The sequence below is a fragment of the Schistocerca serialis genome, chromosome 5, assembly GCF_023864345.2.
Source record: "Schistocerca serialis cubense isolate TAMUIC-IGC-003099 chromosome 5, iqSchSeri2.2, whole genome shotgun sequence".
NCBI classification, from domain to species: Eukaryota; Metazoa; Arthropoda; class Insecta; order Orthoptera; family Acrididae; genus Schistocerca; species Schistocerca serialis.
Window position 1 is genome coordinate 117,750,862 of NC_064642.1, and position 24,222 is coordinate 117,775,083.

Consider the following 24,222-nt stretch of genomic DNA (forward strand, 5'->3'; position numbering starts at 1 on the left):
CAACCCTGTCTCACTCCCTTCCCAACCACTGCTTCCCTTTCATGTCCCTCGACTCTTATAACTGCCATCTGGTTTCTGTACAAATTGTAAATAGCCTTTCGCTTCCTGAATTTTACCCCTGCCACCTCTAGAATTTCAAAGAGAGTATTCCAGTCAACATTGTCAAAAGCTTTCTCTAAGTCTACAAATGCTAGAAACGTAGGTTTGCCTTTCCTTAATCTTTCTTCTAAGATAAGTCGTAAGGTCAATATTGCCTCACATGTTCCAGTGTTTCTACATAATCCAAACTGATCTTCCGCGAGGTCGGCTTCTACGAGTTTTTCCATTTGTCTGTAAAGAATTCGCGTTAGTATTTTGCAGCTGTGACGTATTAAACTGATTGTTCGGTAATTTTCACATCTGCCAACACCTGCTCTCTTTGGGATTGGAATTATTATATTCTTCTTGAAGTCTGAGGGAATTTCGCCTGTCTCATACATCTTGCTCACCAGATGGTAGAGTTTTGTCAGGAATGGCTCTCCCAAGGCTGTCAGTAGTTCTAATGGAATGTTGTCTACTCCCGGGGCCTTGTTTCGACTTAGGTCTTTCAGTGCTCTGTCAAACTCTTCACACAGTATCGTATCTCCCATTTCATCTTCATCTACATCCTCTTCCATTTCCATAATATTGTCCTCAAGTACCTCGCCCTTGTATAGACCCTCTATATACTCCTTCCACCTTTCTGCTTTCCCTTCTTTGCTTAGAACTGGGTTTCCATCTGTGCTCTTGATATTCATACAAGTGGTTCTCTTTTCTCCAAAGGTCTCTTTAATTTTCCTGTAGGCAGTATCTATCTTACCCCTAGTGAGATAACCCTCTACATCTTTACATTTGTCCTCTAGCCATCCCTGCTTAGCCATTTTGCACTTCCTGTCGATCTCGTTTTTGAGACGTTTGTATTCCTTTTTGCCTGCTTCATTTACTGCATTTTTATATTTTCTCCTTTCATCAATTAAATTCAGTATTTCTTCTGTTACCCAATGATTTCTACTAGCCCTCATCTTTTTACCTACTTCATCCTCTGCTGCCTTTGCTACTTCATCCCTCAAAGCTACCCATTCTTCTTCTACTGTATATCTTTCCCCCATTCCTGTCAATTGTTCCCTTATGCTCTCCCTGAAACTCTGTACAACCTCTGGTTATTTCAGTTTATCCAGGTCCCATCTCCTTAAATTCCCACCTTTTTGCAGTTTCTTCATTTTTAATCTACAGGTCATAACCAATAGATTGTGGTCAGAGTCCACATCTGCCGCTGGAAATGTCTTACAATTTAAAACCTGGTTTCTAAATCTCTGTCTTACCATTATATAATCTATCTGATACCTTTTAGTTTCTCCAGGGTTCTTCCATGTATACAACCTTCTTTCATGATTCTTAAACCAACTGTTAGCTATAATTATGTTGTGCTCTGTGCAAAATTCTACCAGGCGGCTTCCTCTTATTTCTTAGCCCCAATCCATATTCACCTACTATGTTTCCTTCTCTCCCTTTTCCTACACTCGAATTCCAGTCACCCGTGACTATTAAATTTTCCTCTCCCTTTACAATCTGAATAATTTCTTTTATTTCATCATACATTTCTTCAATTTTTTCGTCATCTGCAGAGCTAGTTGGCATATAAACTTGTACTACTGTAGTAGGTGTGGGCTTCGTATCTATCTTGGCCACAATAATGTGTTCACTATGCTGTTTGTAGTACCTTACCCGCATTCCTATTTTCCTATTCATTATTAAACCTACTCCTGCATTACCCCTATTTGATTTTGTGTTTGTAACCCTGTAGTCACCTGACCAGAAGTCTTGTTCCTCCTGCCACCGAACTTCACTAATTCCTACTATATCAAACTTCAATTTATCCATTTCCCTTTTTAAATTTTCTAACCTACCTGCCCGATTAAGGGATCTGACATTCCACGCTCCGATCCGTAGAACGCCAGTTTCCTTTCTCCTGATAACGACATCCTCTTGAGTAGTCCCTGCCTGGAGATCCGAATGGGGGACTATTTTACCTCCGGAATATTTTACCCAAGAGGATGCCATCATCATGTAATCATACAGTAAAGCTGCATACCCTCGGGAAAAATTACGGCTGTAGTTTCCCCTTGCTTTCAGCCATTCGCAGTACCAGCACAGCAAGGCCGTTTTGGTTATTGTTACAAGGCCAGATCAGTCAATCATCCAGACTGTTGCCCTTGCAACTACTGAAAAGGCTGCTGCCCCTCTTCAGGAACCACACGTTTGTCTGGCCTCTCAACAGATACCCCTCCGTTGTGGTTGCACCTACGGTACGGCTATCCGTATCGCTGAGGCACGCAAGCCTCCCCACCAATGGCAAGGTCCATGGTTCATGGGGGGGGGGGGGGGGGGCATGAGAGAAGGTGGACTATATTTTCTTCTGTTGTGGTTTGATAAATGATTCTTTCCTTTCCGACCTCAAATAAGTTATTCAATAAAGTATGCCATTTGCATGGTACTAATAATTAATTTGTCACTAGTAATTTGTTAAGGATTGCACAGTGATCCAAACAATTTATTTTCTGCTATCCAGATTATTTAGAAAAAAAATATCTTTTGGCTGTAGTAATTAATATTGAAGTTTAAGACACTAAAAATTAAGTTGATCTAGTAAATGTGTAGTTTATGAGAAACTCATTTCATTGTTTTTGCATGCCTTTATTTCATGAGCTTGCTGTACTACGGTGAGGTGTAAAATTTTTAAAAGCTTTTATTGCCAATTGCATAGTCCTTCTACATGATTTTGTGTGGGCAGGAGATACCTACTGAAAATTATTTTCTGTCATAGTTTCATAATTCCTTGAAAAAAATTTATTGGATCAATTGGTGCATTTACAGACACAGCCTTAAAATCTCTAGTATCATAAAAACAAATCACTGTAATATTACAAATAACAGATTCCACAGAGCACTTGCAGAACTCATTTTTAGTTGCTGAAAAAGTTTACCCAGTCTTGGAGAAATTCCTCTGAATATTATTCTGTAATAAGGCAAAGAATTAAAACAATGGAGTTGGTTGTCCTACACATCAAATCAAATAAAATGTTAAGTGTGATCTGTCTGTATTTAATACTGTGTTACATGGGTACTTGAAGCATATCTCTTACACTTGTTTGCATTCTGCCAACTCCCATTTCTGTCTCTTCTCCTCCCCATTCCACCTCCCTCCCTCTCTCTTTCCCACTCCCTCCCTCCCTTCTCCCCCCTCCCCCATCACTCTCTATTACTCCCCCCCCCTACCCCCACACCCCTCCATCAACACTACCCTCATTTCTGAACTAGGGTGAAGGATAAGACCCTCTTTTCTGAATTTAGGTGAAGGATAAGCACAACAAAGATAAAAGTTGTAGCTGATTATTTATTTCAATCATGGTTGCAATTTAATAAATGTAAATACTAGTTTTGGCCATTGTGGGTTACCTTCAGATCTTTTCAACTTTGTTACACTACAACTCTTGAACTTTGTCACTGTATATTGTTGTCTTGGCATTAAAATGCTGCTAAGACTTTTACTACAAGAAGGGGCAGATTAAGGGGACATATTCTAAGGCATCTGGGAATAGTTCAGTTGTAAATGGCAAGAGATGTAAGGGGAAAATTGCATTAGCAGACAAAGATTACAATAAATGTGTGGTAGGTGTGATAAACATACAAAGGAGGAAAAGATTAGTGTAAAATGGTAAGAGATGGAAAAGACAGTTTTTCAATGCTATACCTAAAGGAAAGAGAATTAAAATTCTTGAAGTTTATATGTCACCATGGATACTGTACCCTATACATGAATATCACTATAAACATGATATTGCTGTCATAGAACACTATCTTATTATTACAATACCAAAACTATCACATTCTTCCTAATCCACATTCCAACCCATAGTTATTCCTCCTTTGAAGGATAAATCTACAAAAAATTGTGGAAGAGCCTTGGGTACTTACGTGGCATCTTTCTGTGTGAACCTATGTGTGGGTCACCATTAATAATCCATCCTCTCAGACCAATGCCTTAAATTCCTCAATTTGTTGAGATTCATTGGTGATATATTTATGATCTGGACATATTGCAAGGATGACCTCTACTCTTTGTTTCTTCATAACATCCAATTATACTCTCAAATTCACTTACCTGGCTCTTCTCATTTTGATGAGTTAGTCCCTGGGTGTTGGTTTGCACCTCTCAGATGCTGCCATGAAAAGCTCTGTATCAAATGTACCAACCACTATCAATACCTCAAGTTTGACAGCTATCATTTATTCTACATTAAAAAATATCTCCTCTATAGCTTTGACAACTGTTGACACCAATTATAGAGTGGGAAGCAGGAGTTATCCTAACACACTGATAAAACTGAAGAATCTTTACAGACCGATGAACAAATTGCACTTTCATCTTGATAGTTGATAAATGGATTTTCTACTGTACAATAGTCACAGGCATTTTCCTTCTGATGAAATGTAGGGCTATGTGTGAAACCAATCAAATCAGATGTCAGTGTTGCTGATATTACTATGCTATATTATATATGGGAAGACAACCTACCAGTTGTCTACTGTTCACTGTCATTTTCCACACTATTCCTCTTCTGTCCCAACATTATACTTCTCCTTGCATAATCTCTCTCTCTCTCTCTCTCTCTCTCTCTCTCTCTCTCTCTCTGATTCCACCCTGTTAATTTGGTGACCGTTATAAAATAAATCCAAATGCCTCTGTCTGTCTTCTCCTGTCACCTATTATTCTCTCCCTCTCATAGCCACACATGTCTCTCTCTTCCTTAATGCACGTCTGACTGGGCAGTCCCGGGTAAACAGTCAGTGTAGCCACAGTGGCACAGGTGTGTACAATGGAATCTCATTAGCACATTCCTCATTACCAATTGTGTTAAATGCATATTAAAATGAATCATTCATATGTTCTCCCACACTACTTAGTGTGTTCAAATTTTGCAGTATTATTACCATTTGGTAGCTGTCATCTTTGCCGCAGAGAGATCTAGGAATGGTTGGAGTAGGACGTTTGCAGCCATGGGGTGAGGAAATGCATGGGGACCCTTTACTGTTCAGTGCTGGCAACTTCATGTGTCGTATGTATCATTTGCTTCAGTAGATATGACATATGAAACTAGTTTGAATAAGTTGGTGGTAGCTCCGACGGCTTCTGAGATCTACCAACAAGTACCAATCTTTGGCAGGCATGAAGTTGTAGCAGTCAGACAATAAACCATATATTTATCATTGTGTAAGACAGTTTCTAATGTTCCTCGTTCATATTTAGTGACTGAATCTCAGTGCATGATTTTTTTGTGTCGTACGGTGCAACAATATAGCATGGACAAAAAGACAGTGAGACAGTTAATAAACAAAGAAACGTGGACCGCTATTCAGGAAGTGGGCAAAAATTCACAGATGAAGTGTGTTGATATTCCACAAAAACTGAACATTCCTCCATATTAAATACAGTAGTGAGCAAACAAAAAATAATTAAAACAGCATGTCTGGAGAAGAACACAGTAAACAAAAATAAGTATATGAAGGTCAGTTTCCAGAACTGGAAAACATGCTAATCAAGTGAGTAAAACAATCTCATGCTTCAAATATTTCAGTTGATGGTACTTTGATTCTTGCTAAAGCAATATACACTGGTCTGCAAAACTTATGGGCATATTGCCTCCTTTCACCATAAGTAATGTACCCAGGAACTTTAATGAACATGATTCTTTTAGTGGTTTCAGTGTTACGATATGGAGAGGCATAATGTTGAATGGGTGTATTGGCCTCCAAATCTTTGAGCACAGTACATTCACTGCTCAATGTTATTGTGACACTGTACTCCTTCCCCATGTGCTTCTTTTCAGGGTTGCATTTTGCTCTGACTTCATTTTTATGAATGACAAATTGCAACCAAATTGGACAGTGCAAGTGGAGAAGGTGTTGGAACCAGAGGATATTTGGCAAATGGACAGGTCTGCTCACTGACCCATTGTGTATTCCATTAAGCAAGTGTGGGATGCATTGGGAAGATGTATTGCAGCATGTCTACATGCACTGATGACTATCTAACAGCTGTCAACCAGACTGCTGGAGGAATGGAATGCCCTACCATAAGAACTCTTTACCAGCCTCGTGACCAGCATGCTTTGCTGTCTGTGGTGGTCACACACCCTATTAAGATTGATGTCTCATCTTTTATAATGTCCAGGAGATCACTATAAATTGAGATGACTTCAGGGTAATTATTGTTTGTGAATAAAAGTATAACTTCTGATCATCTTATTGGGCATTTCTTGCAGTTACCTTCTGTACTGTAATGTAGCAGTTCTTTTTATGTATAGTCCAAGTTTCATTGAGCTTTGTTATTTGACTGTGACACATCTTGTAAATGTGACTTTCATTCTTAAGTTTCACACGTTAGTGTATTTGGTACAAAAGGTGGAACTCACAGATTTCAGAGTATCCAGTGGTTATATTGAAAGTTACTGACACAATTTACTGAAGAAATATGTTCAAGGTAATCCTGGAAGTGTAAACATTGGCACTGTTCAGTCATGGAAAAACACTTTTCCATCAGTTATAGAAAGGTACAGCCCCAATGAAGTTTGTAATGCATATAAAATGGACTATTTTTTTACCTTCTGCCTGGCAAGGTGCTAAATACTATGGGAGAAAATTTAGTAAAAAGTGGCTAACTGTCTTATCATGTTATATTGAAAGTCAAACAGAAAAACTGGTGCCACTAATAGCTGAAAAGGTGAAGAGTCCATGATGTTTCAAAAATTTGTTGACATTTCCATGTAAATATGCATCTAATGCAAAAGCATTAGTAACAACAACTATATTCAAACATTTCTTGCATGCCTGGGATGTGAGGCTGTATGTTAGAAATAGGAAAGTCATCCTGTTTATTGACTAACATGCAGTGCATCCCTAAATTAAGTCACAGCTATGCAATACAAATGTGTCTCTTCCTCCCAACTGTGTAAGCTACTTCCAGCCATTTGACCAAGGCATTATAAATTGACTGAAAGAAAAATATAGGAAGATACGTGTGCCTTTCTTTGTTCTGCAATGAGAAATGTAACGATCTTGAACACTATGTATTTTGTAAGAAGTGCCTGGGATTTCATGCAAGAATCCACAATCTCAAACTGCTTCAAGCCTGGCATTCATCAGATGCTTACAGAAGATATCACACCAGAAGAAAAGGTATTACAACTGAACAAGGCAGCAAATAATGGGACAAGAAGAAAACTCTGAACATTAGCTTCAATGCATATGTTGCATGTAATGGACATATTGCCACCTGATGGTGCATGACAAGTGATGAAGTCCTGCAGGAACAGATGGCGGAGAAACAAGAAGAAAGTGAAGATGAACCACAATCTTGGCCTGTTCCTACAATATCAAAAGCTGTTGAAGCAATAGACACTGTTAAATATTATGTGTTGAGCTTTGAAGTCAATGAAGAAGTAAGGAATGTATTAACTAAGAGGGAGAATACAGTATTCAAATTAGGTCTAAAGAAACCATAAACTATTGCTGTTGTTGTTGTTGTTGTGGTCTTCAGTCCTGAGACTGGTTTGATACAGTTCTCCATGCTACTCTATCTTGTGCAAGCTTTTTCATCTCCCAGAACTTACTGCAACCTACATCCTTCTGAATCTGCTTAGTGTATTCATCTCTTGGTCTCTCTCTATGATTTTTACCCTCCACGCTGCCCTCCAATGCTAAATTTGTGATCCCTTGATGCCTCAGAACATGTCCTACCAACCGGTCCCTTCTTCTTGTCAAGTTGTGCCACAAACTCCTCTTCTCCCCAATCCTATTCAATACCTTCTCATTAGTTACGTGATCTACCCATCTAATCTTCAGCATTCTTCTGTAGCACCACATTTCGAAAGCTTCTATTCTCTTCTTGTCCAAACTGGTTATCGTCCATGTTTCACTTCCATACATGGCTACACTCCATACAAATACTTTCAGAAACGACTTCCTGACACTTAAATCTATACTCGATGTTAACAAATTTCTCTTCTTCAGAAACGCTTTCCTTGCCATTGCCAGTCTTCATTTTATATCCTCTCTACTTCGACCATCATCAGTTATTTTGCTCCCCGAATAGCAAAACTCCTTTACTACTTTAAGTATCTCATTTCCTAATCTAATTCCTCAGCGTCACCTGACTTAATTTGACTACATTCCATTATCCTCATTTTTCTTTTGTTGATGTTCATCTTATATCCTCCTTTCAAGACACTGTCCATTCCGTTCAACTGCTCTTCCAAGTCCATTGCTGTCTCTGACAAAATTACAATGTCATCGGCGAACCTCAAAGTTTTTATTTATTCTCCATGGATTTTAATACCTACTCCGAATTTTACTTTTGTTTCCTTTACTGCTTGCTCAATATACAGATTGAATAACATCGGGGAGAGGCTACAACCCTGTCTCACTCCCTTCCCAACCACTGCTTCCCTTTCATGTCCCTCAACTCTTATAACTGCCATCTGGTTTCTGTACAAATTGTAAATAGCCTTTCGCTCCCTGAAATTTACCCCTGCCACCTTTAGAATTTGAAAGAGAGTATTCCAGTCAACATTGTCAAAAGCTTTCTCCAAGTCTACAAATGCTAGAAACATAGGTTGCCATTCCTTAATCTAGCTTCTAAGATAAGTCATAAGGTCAGTATTATTCTACAGAATCCAAACTGATCTTCCCCGAGTTCGGCTTCTACCAGTTTTTCCACTTGTCTGTAGAGAATTTGCGTTAGTATTTTGCAGCTGTGACTTATTAAACTGATAGTTCGGTAATTTTCATATCTGTCAACACCTCCTTTCTTTGGGATTGGAATTATTATATTCTTCTTGAAGTCTGAGGTTATTTCACCTGTCTCATACATCTTGCTCACCAAATGGTAGAGTTTTGTCAGGACTGGCTCTCCCAAGGCTGTCAGTAGTTCTAATGGAATGTTGTCTACTCCTGGGGCCTTGTTTCGACTCAGGTCTTTCAGTACCCTGTCAAACTCTTCATGCAGTATTGTATCTCCCATTTGATCTTCATCTACATCCTCTTCCATTTCCATAATATTGTCCTCAAGTACATCACCCTTGTATAGACCCTCTATATACTCCTTCCACCTTTCTGCTTTCCCTTCTTTGCTTAGAACTGGGCTTCCATCTGAGCTCTTGATATTCATACAAGTGGCTCTCTTTTCTCCAAAGGTCTCTTTAATTTTCCTGTAGGCAGTATCTATCTTACCTCTAGTGAGATAAGCCTCTACATCCTTACATTTGTCCTCTAGCCATCCCTGCTTAGCCATTTTGCACTTCCTGTCGATCTCATTTTTGAGATGTTGGTATTCCTTTTTGCCTACTTCATTTACTGCATTTTTATATTTTCTCCTTTCATCAATTAAATTCAATATTTCTTCTGTTACTCAAGGATTTCTACTAGCCCTCATCTTTTTACCTACTTGATCCTCTGCTGCCTTCACTATTTCATCCCTCAGAGCTACCCATTCTTCTTCTACTGTATTTCTTTCCCCCATTCCTGTCAATTGTTCCCTTATGCTCTCCCTGAAACTCTGTACAACCTCTGGTTTAGTCAGTTTATCCAGGTCCCATCTCCTTAAATTCCTACCTTTTTGCAGTTTCTTCAGTTTTAATCTACAGTTCATAACCAATAGATTGTGGTCAGAGTCCATATCTGCCCCTGGAAATGTCTTACAATTTAAAACCTGGTTCCTAAATCTCTGTCTTACCATTATATAATCTATCTGATACCTTCTAGTATCTCCAGGTTTCTTCCATGTATACAACCTTCTTTTATGATTCTTGAACCAAGTGTTAGCTATGAATAAGTTATGCTCTGTGCAAAACTCTACCAGACGGCTTCCTCTTTCATTTCTTACCCCCAATCCATATTCACCTACTATGTTTCCTTCTCTCCCTTTTCCTACTCTCGAATTCCAGTCAGAGGCCACCTACTGTTACTCCTGTCTAGTTAATTGATAAATAATTACTGCTTTACTACTACACATTCTATTTAAATTTATAATTTTTCCATGGTTCTCACTCTACTTCCTGTGATCCAAATATAAAGCATAAATAATATGTTCACTGTTCAAGTGCTCAAATTTTTTGCACATAGTCATAATACCACCAATAAAAGTAATATGAATCTGTTTTGTCAAGCTCTGTTTAATTACATAACTTTTTATATATGTTTACCACGTTATGAGTCTTGTCTTTGAATTTTCAAGCTATATTTTGTTATCTTTATATGTTACCTACAGCAACTGGCATGAAATGTAAAAAATTATGTATTTAATCAAAGAGTAGCATTTTATTCTCCATTTTTAGACAGAATATGTTGACGATAATTTATTGACATTGCTTTGTGAGTAAAAAGTGAAGCATTGGTACTTGTCACATAACCTGAAAGATACATTGCTGAATGTGAGGCAGTAATGTTTTTCTGCTCTTCTATTGCTTATTTTTGTTCCTTGTATTTCTCACCTTTCAATCACACATGTCTATAGAATCTTTCTGTGATTATTGTGATCAGCTTTTTAGAGTAAACATGCTATTAGGTCCTGAAATTGCTGATAAAGCTACTGCTTAGGTGGAAAATGATTGCAGTATGCATTATGTAGCAGTGAGAAATACACTGTCCATGATTTCCAGAACCATAAGAAGGCATAAGGAAACTGGAGGCTCTGCAGGGAAACCTGGAAATGGCCTGAGAGTCTCCTGTACATCAAATCAAATGATTTGAAAATTGTATGTAATGAGATGAATAAACCACATAACACATAACATAACATAACATAATATGACCACTACTTACCGTTCTTCTCCACCATCATTACACTACGGCCAATAAAGCATGAAATAAACTCCAGCAAGTCCAAGGGGTCAATGCTAGTGAGACAACTGTCCAGACAAGACTGGAAGAAGACAATCTTCTATACAAGAAACCTGCTATAGGTGCTAGAATCACCATAGGGCATCACACAGCTTGACTAGAGTTTGCATGTGAAAATAGAGGTTGGAGAGTGCAATGATGGGAGAAATTATTGTTCACCAGTGAGTCACAGTTTGCCCTGTGATCACCTGGTGGTAGAGAGAGGGTCTGGATAAGGCCTTGGGAAAGGTAGCCACTGGCTCATTTTCATTGAAGGTGCCCTTTTTGGGATGGTTCTCTGATGGGGCAGGCAGGAATTAGTATGACTGCAGAGATGGATTTGATCCTCATGCAGAATGGGAGCCTTATAGTAATTCAGCATGTGGAGCAAATCCTTTTGGAGCATGTTGGCCTTTCAGTCCATTTATCAGTAATTGTTTTACACAAATGCATGATAACAAATGCCCACATGATGTAAGAATTGTGTGAGAGTTCTTGGATGAGGTGGATATTCCTGCTATGGCTTGGCATGCTCAAAGCCCTGATGCAAATACTATTGTCAGTAGGTAGGATTGTGGGGAGAGAAGGACTTTGCAGAACTATTCAGAAACCCTGAAGGGCTTATGGGAGCCCCTCCTGAAAGAATGGAAAGTTATTCAAGAATAGGTAATGCAAACTTTTGAAGATGTAAAGAGAGGTCTGTGAAGTGAAGCATGAGATGCAGAAAACTAAAACAGAGGAATGTTACCTTCATGAACTTTCTCAAAATTTGCTTGAAGTGGCTGTGTGTCTGAATTACTTTGTTTAGAATCAGTTTTTTATTTCATTGTCAGACACCTAGATGCAACTGTACCACAATATTTTATCATAAAATAGTAGATTAGTGTCACAGAATTGACTCAACTTTTAAACAAATTTTTAAGGAATTGGGGTTATTTTATTTTATTTTCTAATTTTTTGCCACTCAGTGCATTAATATGTGCCACAAAAATGTAATGTATAGTATGTAAGTGTAACAGTTTTTTTTAGTGTTGATTTCAATGTGGGCAAATTATTCCTTTGGTTAGAAATCATTTATAAAGTCACTGAAACATGTGCCATGTAATGATTTTAAGTCACTGATTGTCAGTAAATTATTGTTTGTTACAGTATTACTTTCTGTGGTCTTGTGCAGGCTCACTATGCTCTCAAGAATATTTCACGGAAATCATACACAACAGTTAAATATTTTACAAGGATGTTGAGGTAAATTATCATCATTTGTGTTACATTAAACTTATTTGCATAGCTTAAGATAGAAACTGAGTGAATGTAATTTCAATAAACAATAGAATGACTAAAGACAATTACTCACCATGTAGAGAAAACATTGAGCAATTGATAGGTACCCAAACAACAAATTAAGCATGTAGGAGTAGGATGGGTTATCAAATTCTGACATGAGTGGTTGTCTTATATGAAAAAGGTAGAGTGTAGACAGTTGAGGGAAGCAGAAAGAAGTTGTTTAATTTCGGAGTAATGTATTTCCAAGTAGCCATTTATACAGAATGCAATAAGATTATCTGCCTACAATCACCATGAACTTCTGGAATATGCTGTGCAGCCTTCTCCAAGAAGTGAAGAAGAGAAAGAAATTTCTGTTGAAATAACTATGTAGCTAACATGTTAACAATGTAGAAGAAGATAGATTGCTACTTACCATAAAGATGACACATTAATTAGCAGACAGGCACACTTAAAAGACATTTACACATAAGCTTTCTACCACAGCCTGTGTCAGAAAAAGAAAGAGAAACACTAACACAACCAAGCACACCTCATGCTCACATGACCAGAAACTCTGATAGCTCAGGCTAAATTGCATTCTGTGAGGTGTGTGTGTGTGTGTGTGTGTGTGTGTGTGTGTGTGTGTTGTGTGTGTGTGTGTGTGTGTGTGTGTGTGTGTATGTGTGTGTGTGTGTGTGTATGTGTATGAGGTGTGTGTGAGGCGTGCTTGCTTGTGTGGATGAATGGTGCGCTTCTTTTTCTGAGGAAGGCTGTGGCCAAAAGTTAGGTGTAAGTGTTTTTTTAATTGTGCCTGTCTACAACTTAATGTGTGATCTTTACAGTAAGCAGCAATCTATCTTTTTCTACATTGTTGATGTTCCTACCTGGAGTTTCCATTGTTTTCTAATATGTTTGTAATATTATAGTTAAATCAAACTATTCCATGACAAAAACAGCTCATGGAAGAAACAGTCTTAGCAAGGCTAATGAGACTATTTATTTTTTTAAATGCTTCATAGTGTATCACAACAAAAACAAAGGTTGCAAACACTGTCATTCATCTTCTGAGAAGGACTTGCTTAATTCAGAAGTCCAAGAATGAGAGTGATATTAACAAATGCGGAAGTAAATTTGAAGGCACCCAAAGAAATATTATTGGACCATTACAGTAAACTGGTGCATAATGTCAGAAGCTCTTTGAAGTTGCTCACTTTAACTTGCTGTGCAGAAAAACGTGAGAAGACGTATTATTGTTTGATTACACTACTGGTGATAATTCCCTGAAAACTGTAACAACTATGAAATACCTGCGAGTATTGATCCTGAGTGACCTAAAATGGAACAATCACGTAGACTTAGTCATAGCAAAAATGGATGCCATACTGAGATTAATTGGAAGAGTCCTAAGGAAATGTAGTTTACTCAAAACTCCCATTCAACCAGTTCTTGATTATTGCTCTTCAGTCTGCAACCCTTACCAGGTAGGATTAATAGAGGAGAAAGAGATGATCCAGAGAAATGTAAGTATGAGAGTGGCCAGGAGATGATCATTAACCTTTAGTGTCAGATACTACAAAGGAAGCTTCACACATCATGGAGAGCTTTACTGTAAAATTCTAAGAGTTGGAGAAATTTGAGCCTCAGCAGATGCTTACTGAATATTACTCTTCATGCAGCACATTTGTAAATGGAGCAGGAAAGGCGAAAATTGATGTGCTATCAGAAGTATTTATAGAACAAGATTTTTCACTCTGCAGCAGAGTGTGCGCTGATATGAAACTTCCTGGAAGGTCCTGAGTTCAAGTCTCGGTTCGGCACACAGTTTTAATCTACCAGCAAGTTTCAGAAGTATTTATATTTAAATTAAAAAGTGACACTATTAATTGTTTTCCAACGTGACACATCACTGGATATCAATATAATTTTTCTTCTTTGTTTCAGTTCCACAAGTGATGCTGTTATTTTTCTTTTCTTAGGAATGGTACTAGTGAGTGATCGACATATATGGCATACAGGCTTTGTTATGTGGACACTTGTGTTATGTTTAGTTTGCAGGTTTCTTGGTAAGTTTTAAAAAAATGCTTATGGATAATAATTTTTAACTCTTATGCTGAACAATTATGTTTTTTTTAACAAAACTGTAAATATCATTTCCAATAACAAAAAAAAAAAAAAACAGGTACAGAACAATAATAATTGGTAAAATTTCATGTAAATACAATGATAATTAAAAAACTAGCAACTTTAAACATAAACCTACTGCACCAATTAATGGTATTAAATAGTTCAGGCTACCCTAGTTTACTTATGAACCATTTGGTTTTCATACATTGCAATGACCTGAGAAATAAGTCTGGGTTTATGTGACACTTATGTCCTCTATTCCTCCTGCAAATTTTGTGGCAGATATGATGTCTTCTATTGAAGTCATTCCTGTCCATCACTACAAGAAGCTAACAAGTTTGTCAGTCCTGACCAGTCAGTTCATGTGTCCAACATATTCTATTTATTGATTCTTATTTATCTTGAAAATCAGTCAACACATAAGTCTGCAGCATACAGTATTATATATAGACCTTGAAAAGTTTGGAGAGAAGTAAGATCAAATTAAATATTCAAATCATGTGCTGCACTGTCTGTGAAAGGTTTGGATATGGATTCCAATCCAATACTGATCATATATAAGAAGTGGATTTGAAGATATTGGCTGAAACATTGTAAATTTCCTCCAATTTGCACACTCTAAAATTCTGAATTTTTATAGAAATGTGAAGAACAATGTAGGCTCTTCACATCATCCCCCTTCAAAAGTTTGAAAAGATCCATTGTTATAAGTGTTACTTGAAAATTATTTAAATATATCCTCCAGCTAAAATCAAAATTTAGAATCATAGTATGCTAGGAGAGAGCATCGCAGTTTGGAACACTTTTCAGACTTTTGGCACGAATGACCCCTGTAATAGAAGCTTAATATATTATCATCTTCCACTTTGAACTGATAGCATTCACTTTATGTTTGCTGCAGTCTATTCCTGAAATGTAAAAAAAAAGTACTCCAGAAAAGTAAGGTTTTCCAAATGTGGTAAACTGCTCCAAGGTACAACATGGCCATATATCTAAACATAAATATTCTGTGGGAGATTTGCCAGTGGTAGCGCCAACAGAGAAGATCAGATTTTCTCACCAGCATGGCAGCAGCTGTGAGTGGAATATCTTGAAGGAGGTTAGTGTATTTTGAGCTTCACATCTATGTTGATGCATAGCAGGTTGTACCATTGTAAACAATAAAGTGCATTTTATCCATAACCATGCCACTGTTAGTAATTCGGTTTATCCTTTCCTGGGATAAAATCCACATTGATGACCTGCAATGACCAGAGGCAACAAATTCAAACCCTTAAGCTTTCTGTGAACTGGCTACTGTCTGTTGACAATGGAGTCATCTTGCAACTATAATGTTCTGGAAATGGTATGACAAGACAGTGACTTTCATAAAGTCCATTCCATGCTTCATGTCAACATGTTCAGCGATGGCTGCTTGTGAAACAAGCAAATAACTTGTTTCAGTTTAGTGCCACTGGTCTTGAAAATGCTACCTACGCTACCAAACAATGGGTACCCATGGACGACCTATTGAGTACCTTTGTTCACGAATGTAAACAAAGTCCAACAGACTGCTGCAAATGCAAATTACTATGTTCTCCAACTTTATCAAGTCCTTTGTGCTGTTTACAGATCCAGTCAACCTTTTCATACTGCACTATATGATCCATCTGGTTGGATAATTTATGGACATCCCCAATGGAGTTACAGCCATGCCACATTAGGAAATTGCCTTACTCATCACTGACATGGCCACTAACACACCCACACACCAGTAGCATGCCCTTATACCTTAGTTCAACCTTGACTTACAACTATTCTGTCCAGACCAAACAATGACGCAATTCATGATCACTGACTGCATATTTACCACCCGCAAGATTTCTGACAACAGTGAAAAATTTGTCACATTACTGTGACACCTACGCAAAAATGCAGACATTATCAGTGACATCATTGTGGCAACCACAAATAACAACAAATATGACTCTGTGAAATCAGCACTGTTCCAGCACCTTTCACAGATGCTGGAGTAGCAATTAAAAAAATTCTACGAAGAACATCTGGGAACCAGGACACCTTCACAACTTTGGTGCCAGCTACATTCGCCTGTGAACATTAATGTCAGATCAGATCACACACTTTGGACTCTGTACATCATCAAACTACAACCCCAAGTGCAGATAACAGTCATCTCACCTGAACACAAATCACTGGACAGAATTTAATATTGGTGGATACGATTTTTGCAGTACTGCAACATTTACAATGTATCAACACCACCAGCAATAATACCCTGCACCAGGACACACACAAGCTATGCTGCACCAAACAACAGCAAGCTGCCAAACCGACCTGACGATGCCTGACTGCCTCCAAGGGTGACCTTAACACCCCTCCACCCCACCTTACCCCTCCCTCCAATAGGGCATCAACCTCCAGTCAATCAAAATAACACTCACACAGCTCAAACTAAGTGGAAACATGCAAGCTAGTGATAGTATGCTTTGTCAGTGTCAAAGGGCACAATATCAGCATGTGAATGAATCTGAATGGAGCAGAATGATTAGTCTCTGGAAAATAGGTTTGTCATACCTTGATATTGGAGTTCACACAGGCCGTGCTGTTATGACAGTGATTCCTATGTGGAATTGGTTGATAGAAGAGGGTCACAGACAGAAATGAGCATGTGCTGGATAACACAATGTGATCACAGTGCAGGATGATTGACATTTCATCCATGTGGCAGTAACTAACAGAGCAGCTTCATCCAAAGGCCCAACATTGCAGCTTTGCAACAGGTATGGACATGTTGGCATTAATGTTTGACACCATTTACTGAGGGATGGACTGTTGGCAAGCATCTAATTGCATCAGCTTCCATTTACCAAAAATCAGTAATGTTTTAGACTGGCATGGTGAATGACAAAATGTAGTGTTTTTGGATAAGTCCCCTCCATCTTGTCCTACAGTGATTGCAACATATGTGTTAGACTTTATTGTGGTGAACACAGTCAGGCAGACTGCATTGTTGAGCAGTATAATGGACAAATGCCAAGTATGATGGATTATGGCACCATTGGCTATAACATGTGATTTTGTCTCCTATGTATCGAGGACAGTTTGAACAGCAACTGCTAATTCAGGGAGGTTTTATAGCCCAAGGCATAGTCCCTCTCGCAGGCATTTTACTTGCCACATTTCAGTAGGCTAATGCATGACCATATGTCGCACGGCATGTACAAGTCTTCTTCAAAGAAAAACTGGCACCATGGCCCCCCCGGGCTGGTATTTTCACTTGACATATGGTCCACTGACATATCTGAGATAAGGTCAGTCAACCGCCTCAATAGACTGCTAGCATATATGAAGGATGCCTGATAGAAAATGATTATATTCCATACCCATATGCAAAATAATTTCTTGTTACAGGAACAAATGTGGAAAACAATATTTTTCCCTCTCCAGTGTCTGCTGAAGGAAATTGTCTTAGTACATTATTATGAATTTGATTATTACCATTTCAATTTGTACCAACTTACTAATGTGATAACAATCTTCAAATCCATGGGACAAACATGACATGTAATAATCATGTGTCACATTGCACACATGAAGCAACAGTTAACATAGACCGTTGGTTACAAATGGCAACCAGTAGCATGGTCTCTTTCATCCAGGAGACACAAGAGTGTGCGATTGGCAATCAAAGTTGCAACTAAGGAAAAGAGTTTCAGTTTTCGGACTGCCATTCTTGTATAAATTTAAACAAAATTTATGTTTAGTATTTATTATTATATATAATGAAATATATTGAAGAATTTCAGAGTATTTTGATGCAACAAAATGTTAAATTTTATGAAGATAGATTTCACTGTAACAACATAAATGAATGAATACATTTACTGCTCCACAGGGGTGTTTTTATTAACAGCTACAGCAAATCCTTTGCGAGTGAATAAAATTAATGCACATGAACAGTTTATTATGGGATATGGTGGACTCCGAGGTGCTGTGGCTTTTTCTCTGGCAGAGATGCTTGATAAGAATGTGATTGCTCCTCGTCAAGTATTTGTGACTACCACCCTTGTTGTTATACTCTTCACAGTTTTTATACAAGTGAGTTGTAAAATAAATTCAAGTCAATATCAATTATATATTTGATAAGTTCATGGTTTTGCAGTTTTTACACTCTTTACTTTCTGCTGTAGGATAAACACTTCTGAGTTTATTGTTTCACTGCATGCTGCAATAATTAACTATAGCATAATGAAAATTAATGTAAAATGTTTATGATTTTAAATACTTCAGGATTATAGGAGGACATTCACTGAAAACTAGAAATGGTGAGTTGTTGATAAGCATACACAAAAGAAAGAAAACTGATAGCTATCAAAGTTACCTTTTGACAAGGTATAATAAAATAAAACACACACACACACACACACACACACACACACACACACACACACATGCATATACATGACTATGCCCCTACATGGTGCTGGCTAGATTGACAGTGGTAATACTACTTTTCAGCAGGTGGTCTGGTTGTGGTGGGAGTAGTGTCGGGTGGGGTGGGTTGAGGAAGAGGGAGGTAGTATGCAGATGGAAGGACTGGGAGTGGCTGCCACAATTGCAACAGCTGGTGGGAAGAGACACATGCTGAAGGCTATGTGGGGACATGAATTTGAAGGGAGTGACTGGACAGACAAAGGGCAAATTGTTGGGTGAGCGGTGCAGGGACACTGGGTCACCTGAGATTGAGATCACATTGATTTTGAGAGTGGAGGACGTGTTGTAAGGGTGATTCCCATCTGTATAGTGCCAGTCCATATATCTGCCACCTCTCCCTCCCACATTCCTGGGCAGCAAACTGGTCACCTCCATCCAACCCACTAGCCACCTAACTCCAGTTCCTCTCCTTGCCTCCCATCTTCCTCTCCCTCTACCTACATCACCTGACACTAATCCCGCCACAACCAGTTCATCTGCCGAGAAATAGCAGTGGCACTGTCAGTCTAGGCGTATGACATAGGATCACAGGCATGTGTATTCATGCATGCATATGAGCACATGCCTGTGTGTGTATTGTATTTTACTCTAGTTTGTCAAAGAATAACATTAAAAGATTGCAGTTTTCATTCTTTTGTGTGCACCTATCAACAATTCAAGGCTTTCAGTTTTGGTGAATGGTCTCCTTTAATCCTAAAGAATTAACGTTCTACAAGAACTTTCCTACCATGTTTATGGTTTTCTCATTTCTATTATGTATTGTACAACTTTTAGACAATACCCAACAATTAAGCTGTACTGAAATTGTATTATTTTTCTTTAGTAACTTTTTGTAATTATGTTGTGGGTACTATAATTGTCAATTGGGTAAAGATGTTGTAAGTCCTGTACATTTTATTACCACAATAAATGCAAAAATTAAGGAACAAAAACTCAGGTGAAAACCAGAGAGATAACTCAAATGAAGTCATTAAACATAACCAAAGATACCATTAGACTGTCATCACACAGGCACAAATGTAGTCCACACTTCCAATTACATGTTCAACTGTTTTCATCACCACATAGTGACTCCCCCCCTGCCCACAGAACGGAGCTTCTGGGATAAAGAGAAACTTGTGTTGAATTGTTCTGCTAGCTCTCGTGTGAACCAGCACTGGTATCATTGAGTGAGTGCACTCGTTGAGAGGAGAAAGTGCCTGGTGACATGTGAGCATCTGTGGCAGCTGATTCCATTGGTAATGACTGCAGAGTGGCCAGTGGGGCTGGTAGGGTGGAGACCTGATCAGCAGGGAAGGTCTACAAGAGGACATGTCTGGCTGAAGGCTGCCATTGTACAGTGTCATCTGTGGGAGGAGGTATGCTGGTATTACCCATTCAATGAAAATCCTACTTCATTTGACTTAAATTAAGATCATCATTGTGTGAGCATCTTTCCAAGACTGGAAAGGGACTGGTTTAATGTGGTTGTAAAGGTACTTAAATGAGATCCATGTGTAGCATGGTATGGGTATATTGAGCAAGGTCTTTATGCCTAAAGAGTGGCTTTACATAGCCAGGCACTGTTGAAGTTTGGTAATTTAAAATACAGTTCCTCATTTGTAGCGTGACTGAGTGAGGTTCTTCAGTGTGGCCTTTTGTTGCTTGGGGAAAAAAGTTTGATGGAAATCTCAAGGTTTCATCATACAACATTTCTGCTGCTGAAGCACAGAGGTCAGTTTTGAATGCAGTCCACATAGTAAATAACACCAGTTGCAAGGCAATCAACCAGGAAGACTTGTGAAATATTAACACTGACCTGAGTGTCTTGGACAGCATTCCACCATGCTGTTGTTTGTTGGATGGTAGCTGATGGAACAATGATGAGTGAACTCCCATAAAGTAGCTAGTTCATTGAACTAAAAGGACCTGAATTATTGATCTTGATCCACTGTTACATCTGTTTGGCACCCAAACCTTAAAATCCATTTAGTGCAACTGTCTCAGGAGAAATGTCCATTTCAATCAGCAGGTAGACCTGTCAGTAGCCTTAAGAATATATTTGAATCATTGCCCAGAGGATACTTGAGAAATATGGCACATCACTTCTCAAATGGAACTGAGAGGCTAATGAATATGTACAATGACTTTCACTGACTGAGAAGGTAACCAGGTTTTAGCCCACAAATGACAATCACATTTTACTCCCAGCCAGTGGCATCTGTCTGTTACCATATGAAGAGTCATTTTAGGTCCAGAATGTGTGGGGCCACAAATTTAGTCCAAAACCTGTTTTGTACAATGGAAAGGTACACTCATTTCATCCATCTCTTCTTCATCTACCTCCTCTTCTCTTTCTGTAGTATTGTCCTCAAGTTTGCTACCCTTATATAAAACCAGTTTACAGAGAGATTCCGTGATGATATTACAAACTTTCAGAGATGATGGAGTATGGTCTGAGGTAAGGGATCCTGGGCCTGAAATGATAGAGTTGAAAGTTATAAGCAGATATCATTCTAATACCTCTGACAGTTGGTAGTTGGTAATGAAGTGACGAATGGGACACTCCTTTGAGGCTGGTTCTTAGGGGCAGTGTGAGGATTGGGGGTGTGAGAGGAAATGGCACAGGAGATCAGTCTTTGAACCAGGTCTAGGGGTTAGTGTCTGTCTATGAAGGTTTGGTGAGATAATCAGCATATCCCTTCCCTTCTTTGCCATCTCCAGATTGCTACTGCCATCCCACATGATAGTTGCATTCTGGTCTGAGCTGCCAGAGGTGACAGTCATGTGTGTATGAATGGTATGTATTTCTCCGTTTCTCTTTTACTGATGAAGGCTCTGCCTGGAAAGAAGCAACCTATCTTTTCCTACAGTGTTAATATGAGATATAAGCAACATCCATATATTCGAAAGATAACTTGCATTCAGACTGAAGTTCATGAACTGGTTCGGGAAAAGATTATCGTATGTATCACACTTGTGTTTATGCATGAATTATGCAAAGAAAGGACAAAAATGAATGATGGAAAACATCTACATCTACATCTACACAGTTACTCTGCAATTCACACTTAAGTGCCTGGCTGAGGGTTTATCGAACCATTTTCATACTACTACTCTACCATTCCACTCTTGAATGGTCCGTGGAAAAAGAAACACCTAAATCTTTCCATTCAAGCTCTGATTTCTCTTATTTTATTATGATGATCATTTCTCCCTACGTAGGTGGGTGACAACAAAATATTTTTGCATTCGGAAGAGAAAGTTGGTGATTGAAATGTCATAAATAGATCTTGCCACAAAGAAAACCACCTTTGTTTCAGTGACTGCCAACCCAACTCACATATCATATCAGTGACACTCTCACCCCTATTGTGTGATAACACGAAATGAGCTGCCATTCTTTGAACTTTTTCGATGTCCTCCGTCAATCCTCCTGGTAAGGATCCCATGCCGTGCAGCAATATTCCAGCAGAGGATGGACAAGTGTAATGTAGGCTGTCTCTTTAGCGGGTTTGTTGCATCTTCTAAGTGTTCTGACAACAAAGGACAGTCTTCGTTTTGCCTTCCCCACAATATTATCTATGTGGTCTTTCCAATTTAAGTTGCTTGTAATTGTAATTCCTAGGTAATTAGTTGAATAGACAGCCCTTAGATTTGTGTGATTTATCGTACACCCAAAAGTTATTGGATTTGTTTTAGTACCCATGTGGATGACTTTGAATTTTTCTTTGTTTAGTGCCAATTGCCACTTTTCACACTATACAGAAATTCTCTCTAGATAATTTTGTAACTGGAATTGATCGTCTGACAATTTTACGAAACGGTAAATTACAGCGTCATCTGCAAACCATTTAGGGGGGCTGCTCAGATTATGACCAAGATCATTTATGTAAATCAGGAACAGCAGAGAGCCTATGACACTACATTGTGGAATGCCAGATACTGTTCTACTTGATGATTTACCATGTATCACTATGAACTGTGACCTCTCTGAGAGGAAATCACGAATCCAGTCACACAACTGAGACGATACTCCATATGTATGCAATTTGATTAATAGTTGCTTGTGAGGAATGGTATCGAAAGCCTTCTGGAAATCTAGGAATATGGAATCGATCTGAGATCCCTTGTTGACAGCACTTATTACTTCATGAGAATAATGAGCTAGCTGTGTTGCACAAGAACAATATTTTCTGAATCCGTGTTGGTTATGTATCAATAAGTCATTTTCTTCAAGGTGATTCATAATGTTTGAGTACAGTATATGCTCCAACATCCTACTGCAAATTGAGGTCAGTGATATGGGTCTATAATTCAATGGGTTACTCCTATTTCCTTTCTTGAATATTGGTGAGACCTGTGCTACTTTCCACTAGAGGATGAAAAATTCTGAGAACAAATCTGAATGTACATTAACAAATAACAAAACTATCTATTTGAGAACAGAAGATGTACTAGAAACCAGAAAAGGTAAACAGACCAAGAAGATGTATGAAACTGGAATTTTTGAAACTTTGTAAATGTTGTAAAGAAGAAAAACAATAAAAGTCCAGGGTGGAAGACCAACAATATTATGAAAAGGATAGATTGCTACTCACTATAAAGATGACACTGTGAGTTGCAGACATGCACAATGAAAAGACTATTACACATTGAGCTTTCAACCAAAGCCTTCGCCGGAAAGGAGACACATACACATTCACATACGCTAGTGCACCTTGCACAAGGTGTGTGTGTGTGTGTGTGTGTGTGTGTGTGTGTGTGTGTGTTTCCTTCATGAAGAAGGCTTGGTCCAAACTCAATGTGTAAAAGTCTTTTCATTGTGCCTGTTCACAACTCACTGTGCCATCTTTACTGAGAGTAGCAATCTATCCTTTTCATAATATTGTTTTAAAGAAGTAATTCAAATTAAATCAACATTTTACAAATTCTGGACCAAATATCTGGCATCTGTTAATAATGTTAGCTGATTTTAGTATATACTTATGTGATTGGTAATACACTTTCTATCACATTTTGTATACTAGTAAAAGCAGTTTGTCAGTAATTTGCCAAAGAGACTCTTATGGAACTAAAGTTTAAGTGACCAAAGCTGGCTCTTTTAACATGTTCATTATCCAATGGATATTTCTACATACAGAGTTGTGGAATTTCATTTTATTTACTACTATGCACAGACTTTAATCTCATCACCCTGTGTTTCTGTGTGAATTTCTTTATTTACTACAAATTTAGTGTATGAATCCACCAATGTCTTGGGAGGTAGTTCCATTGCAGATTGCATTTCTAGGTGCATAATTAGCTGCCTCATATTTCTGCACTGTTGAAAGCTATCTTGACTATTGTCATGCAGCTAGGGGGTGCTGCAAATGGCTGTGTAGGGTGAATTATCCTGAAAAATAT

The 24,222-nt window shown here is 38.3% G+C and overlaps 1 protein-coding gene across 6 annotated transcripts in view; it reads left to right on the top strand.

The window, feature by feature from the left end:
* The window catches only part of LOC126481181 (Na(+)/H(+) exchanger beta-like), a 1,115,178-nt gene that overhangs the window by 1,031,324 nt on the left and 59,632 nt on the right, over nucleotides 1-24,222 (top strand). For all 6 annotated transcript variants that reach the window (XM_050104755.1, XM_050104758.1, XM_050104760.1 and 3 more), the window contains 3 exons: nucleotides 12,103-12,198; nucleotides 14,161-14,282; nucleotides 18,239-18,441. In XM_050104755.1, coding sequence (XP_049960712.1) covers nucleotides 12,103-12,198; nucleotides 14,161-14,282; nucleotides 18,239-18,441 — 421 coding nt within the window. The remainder of the gene's footprint in view (nucleotides 1-12,102; nucleotides 12,199-14,160; nucleotides 14,283-18,238; nucleotides 18,442-24,222) is intronic.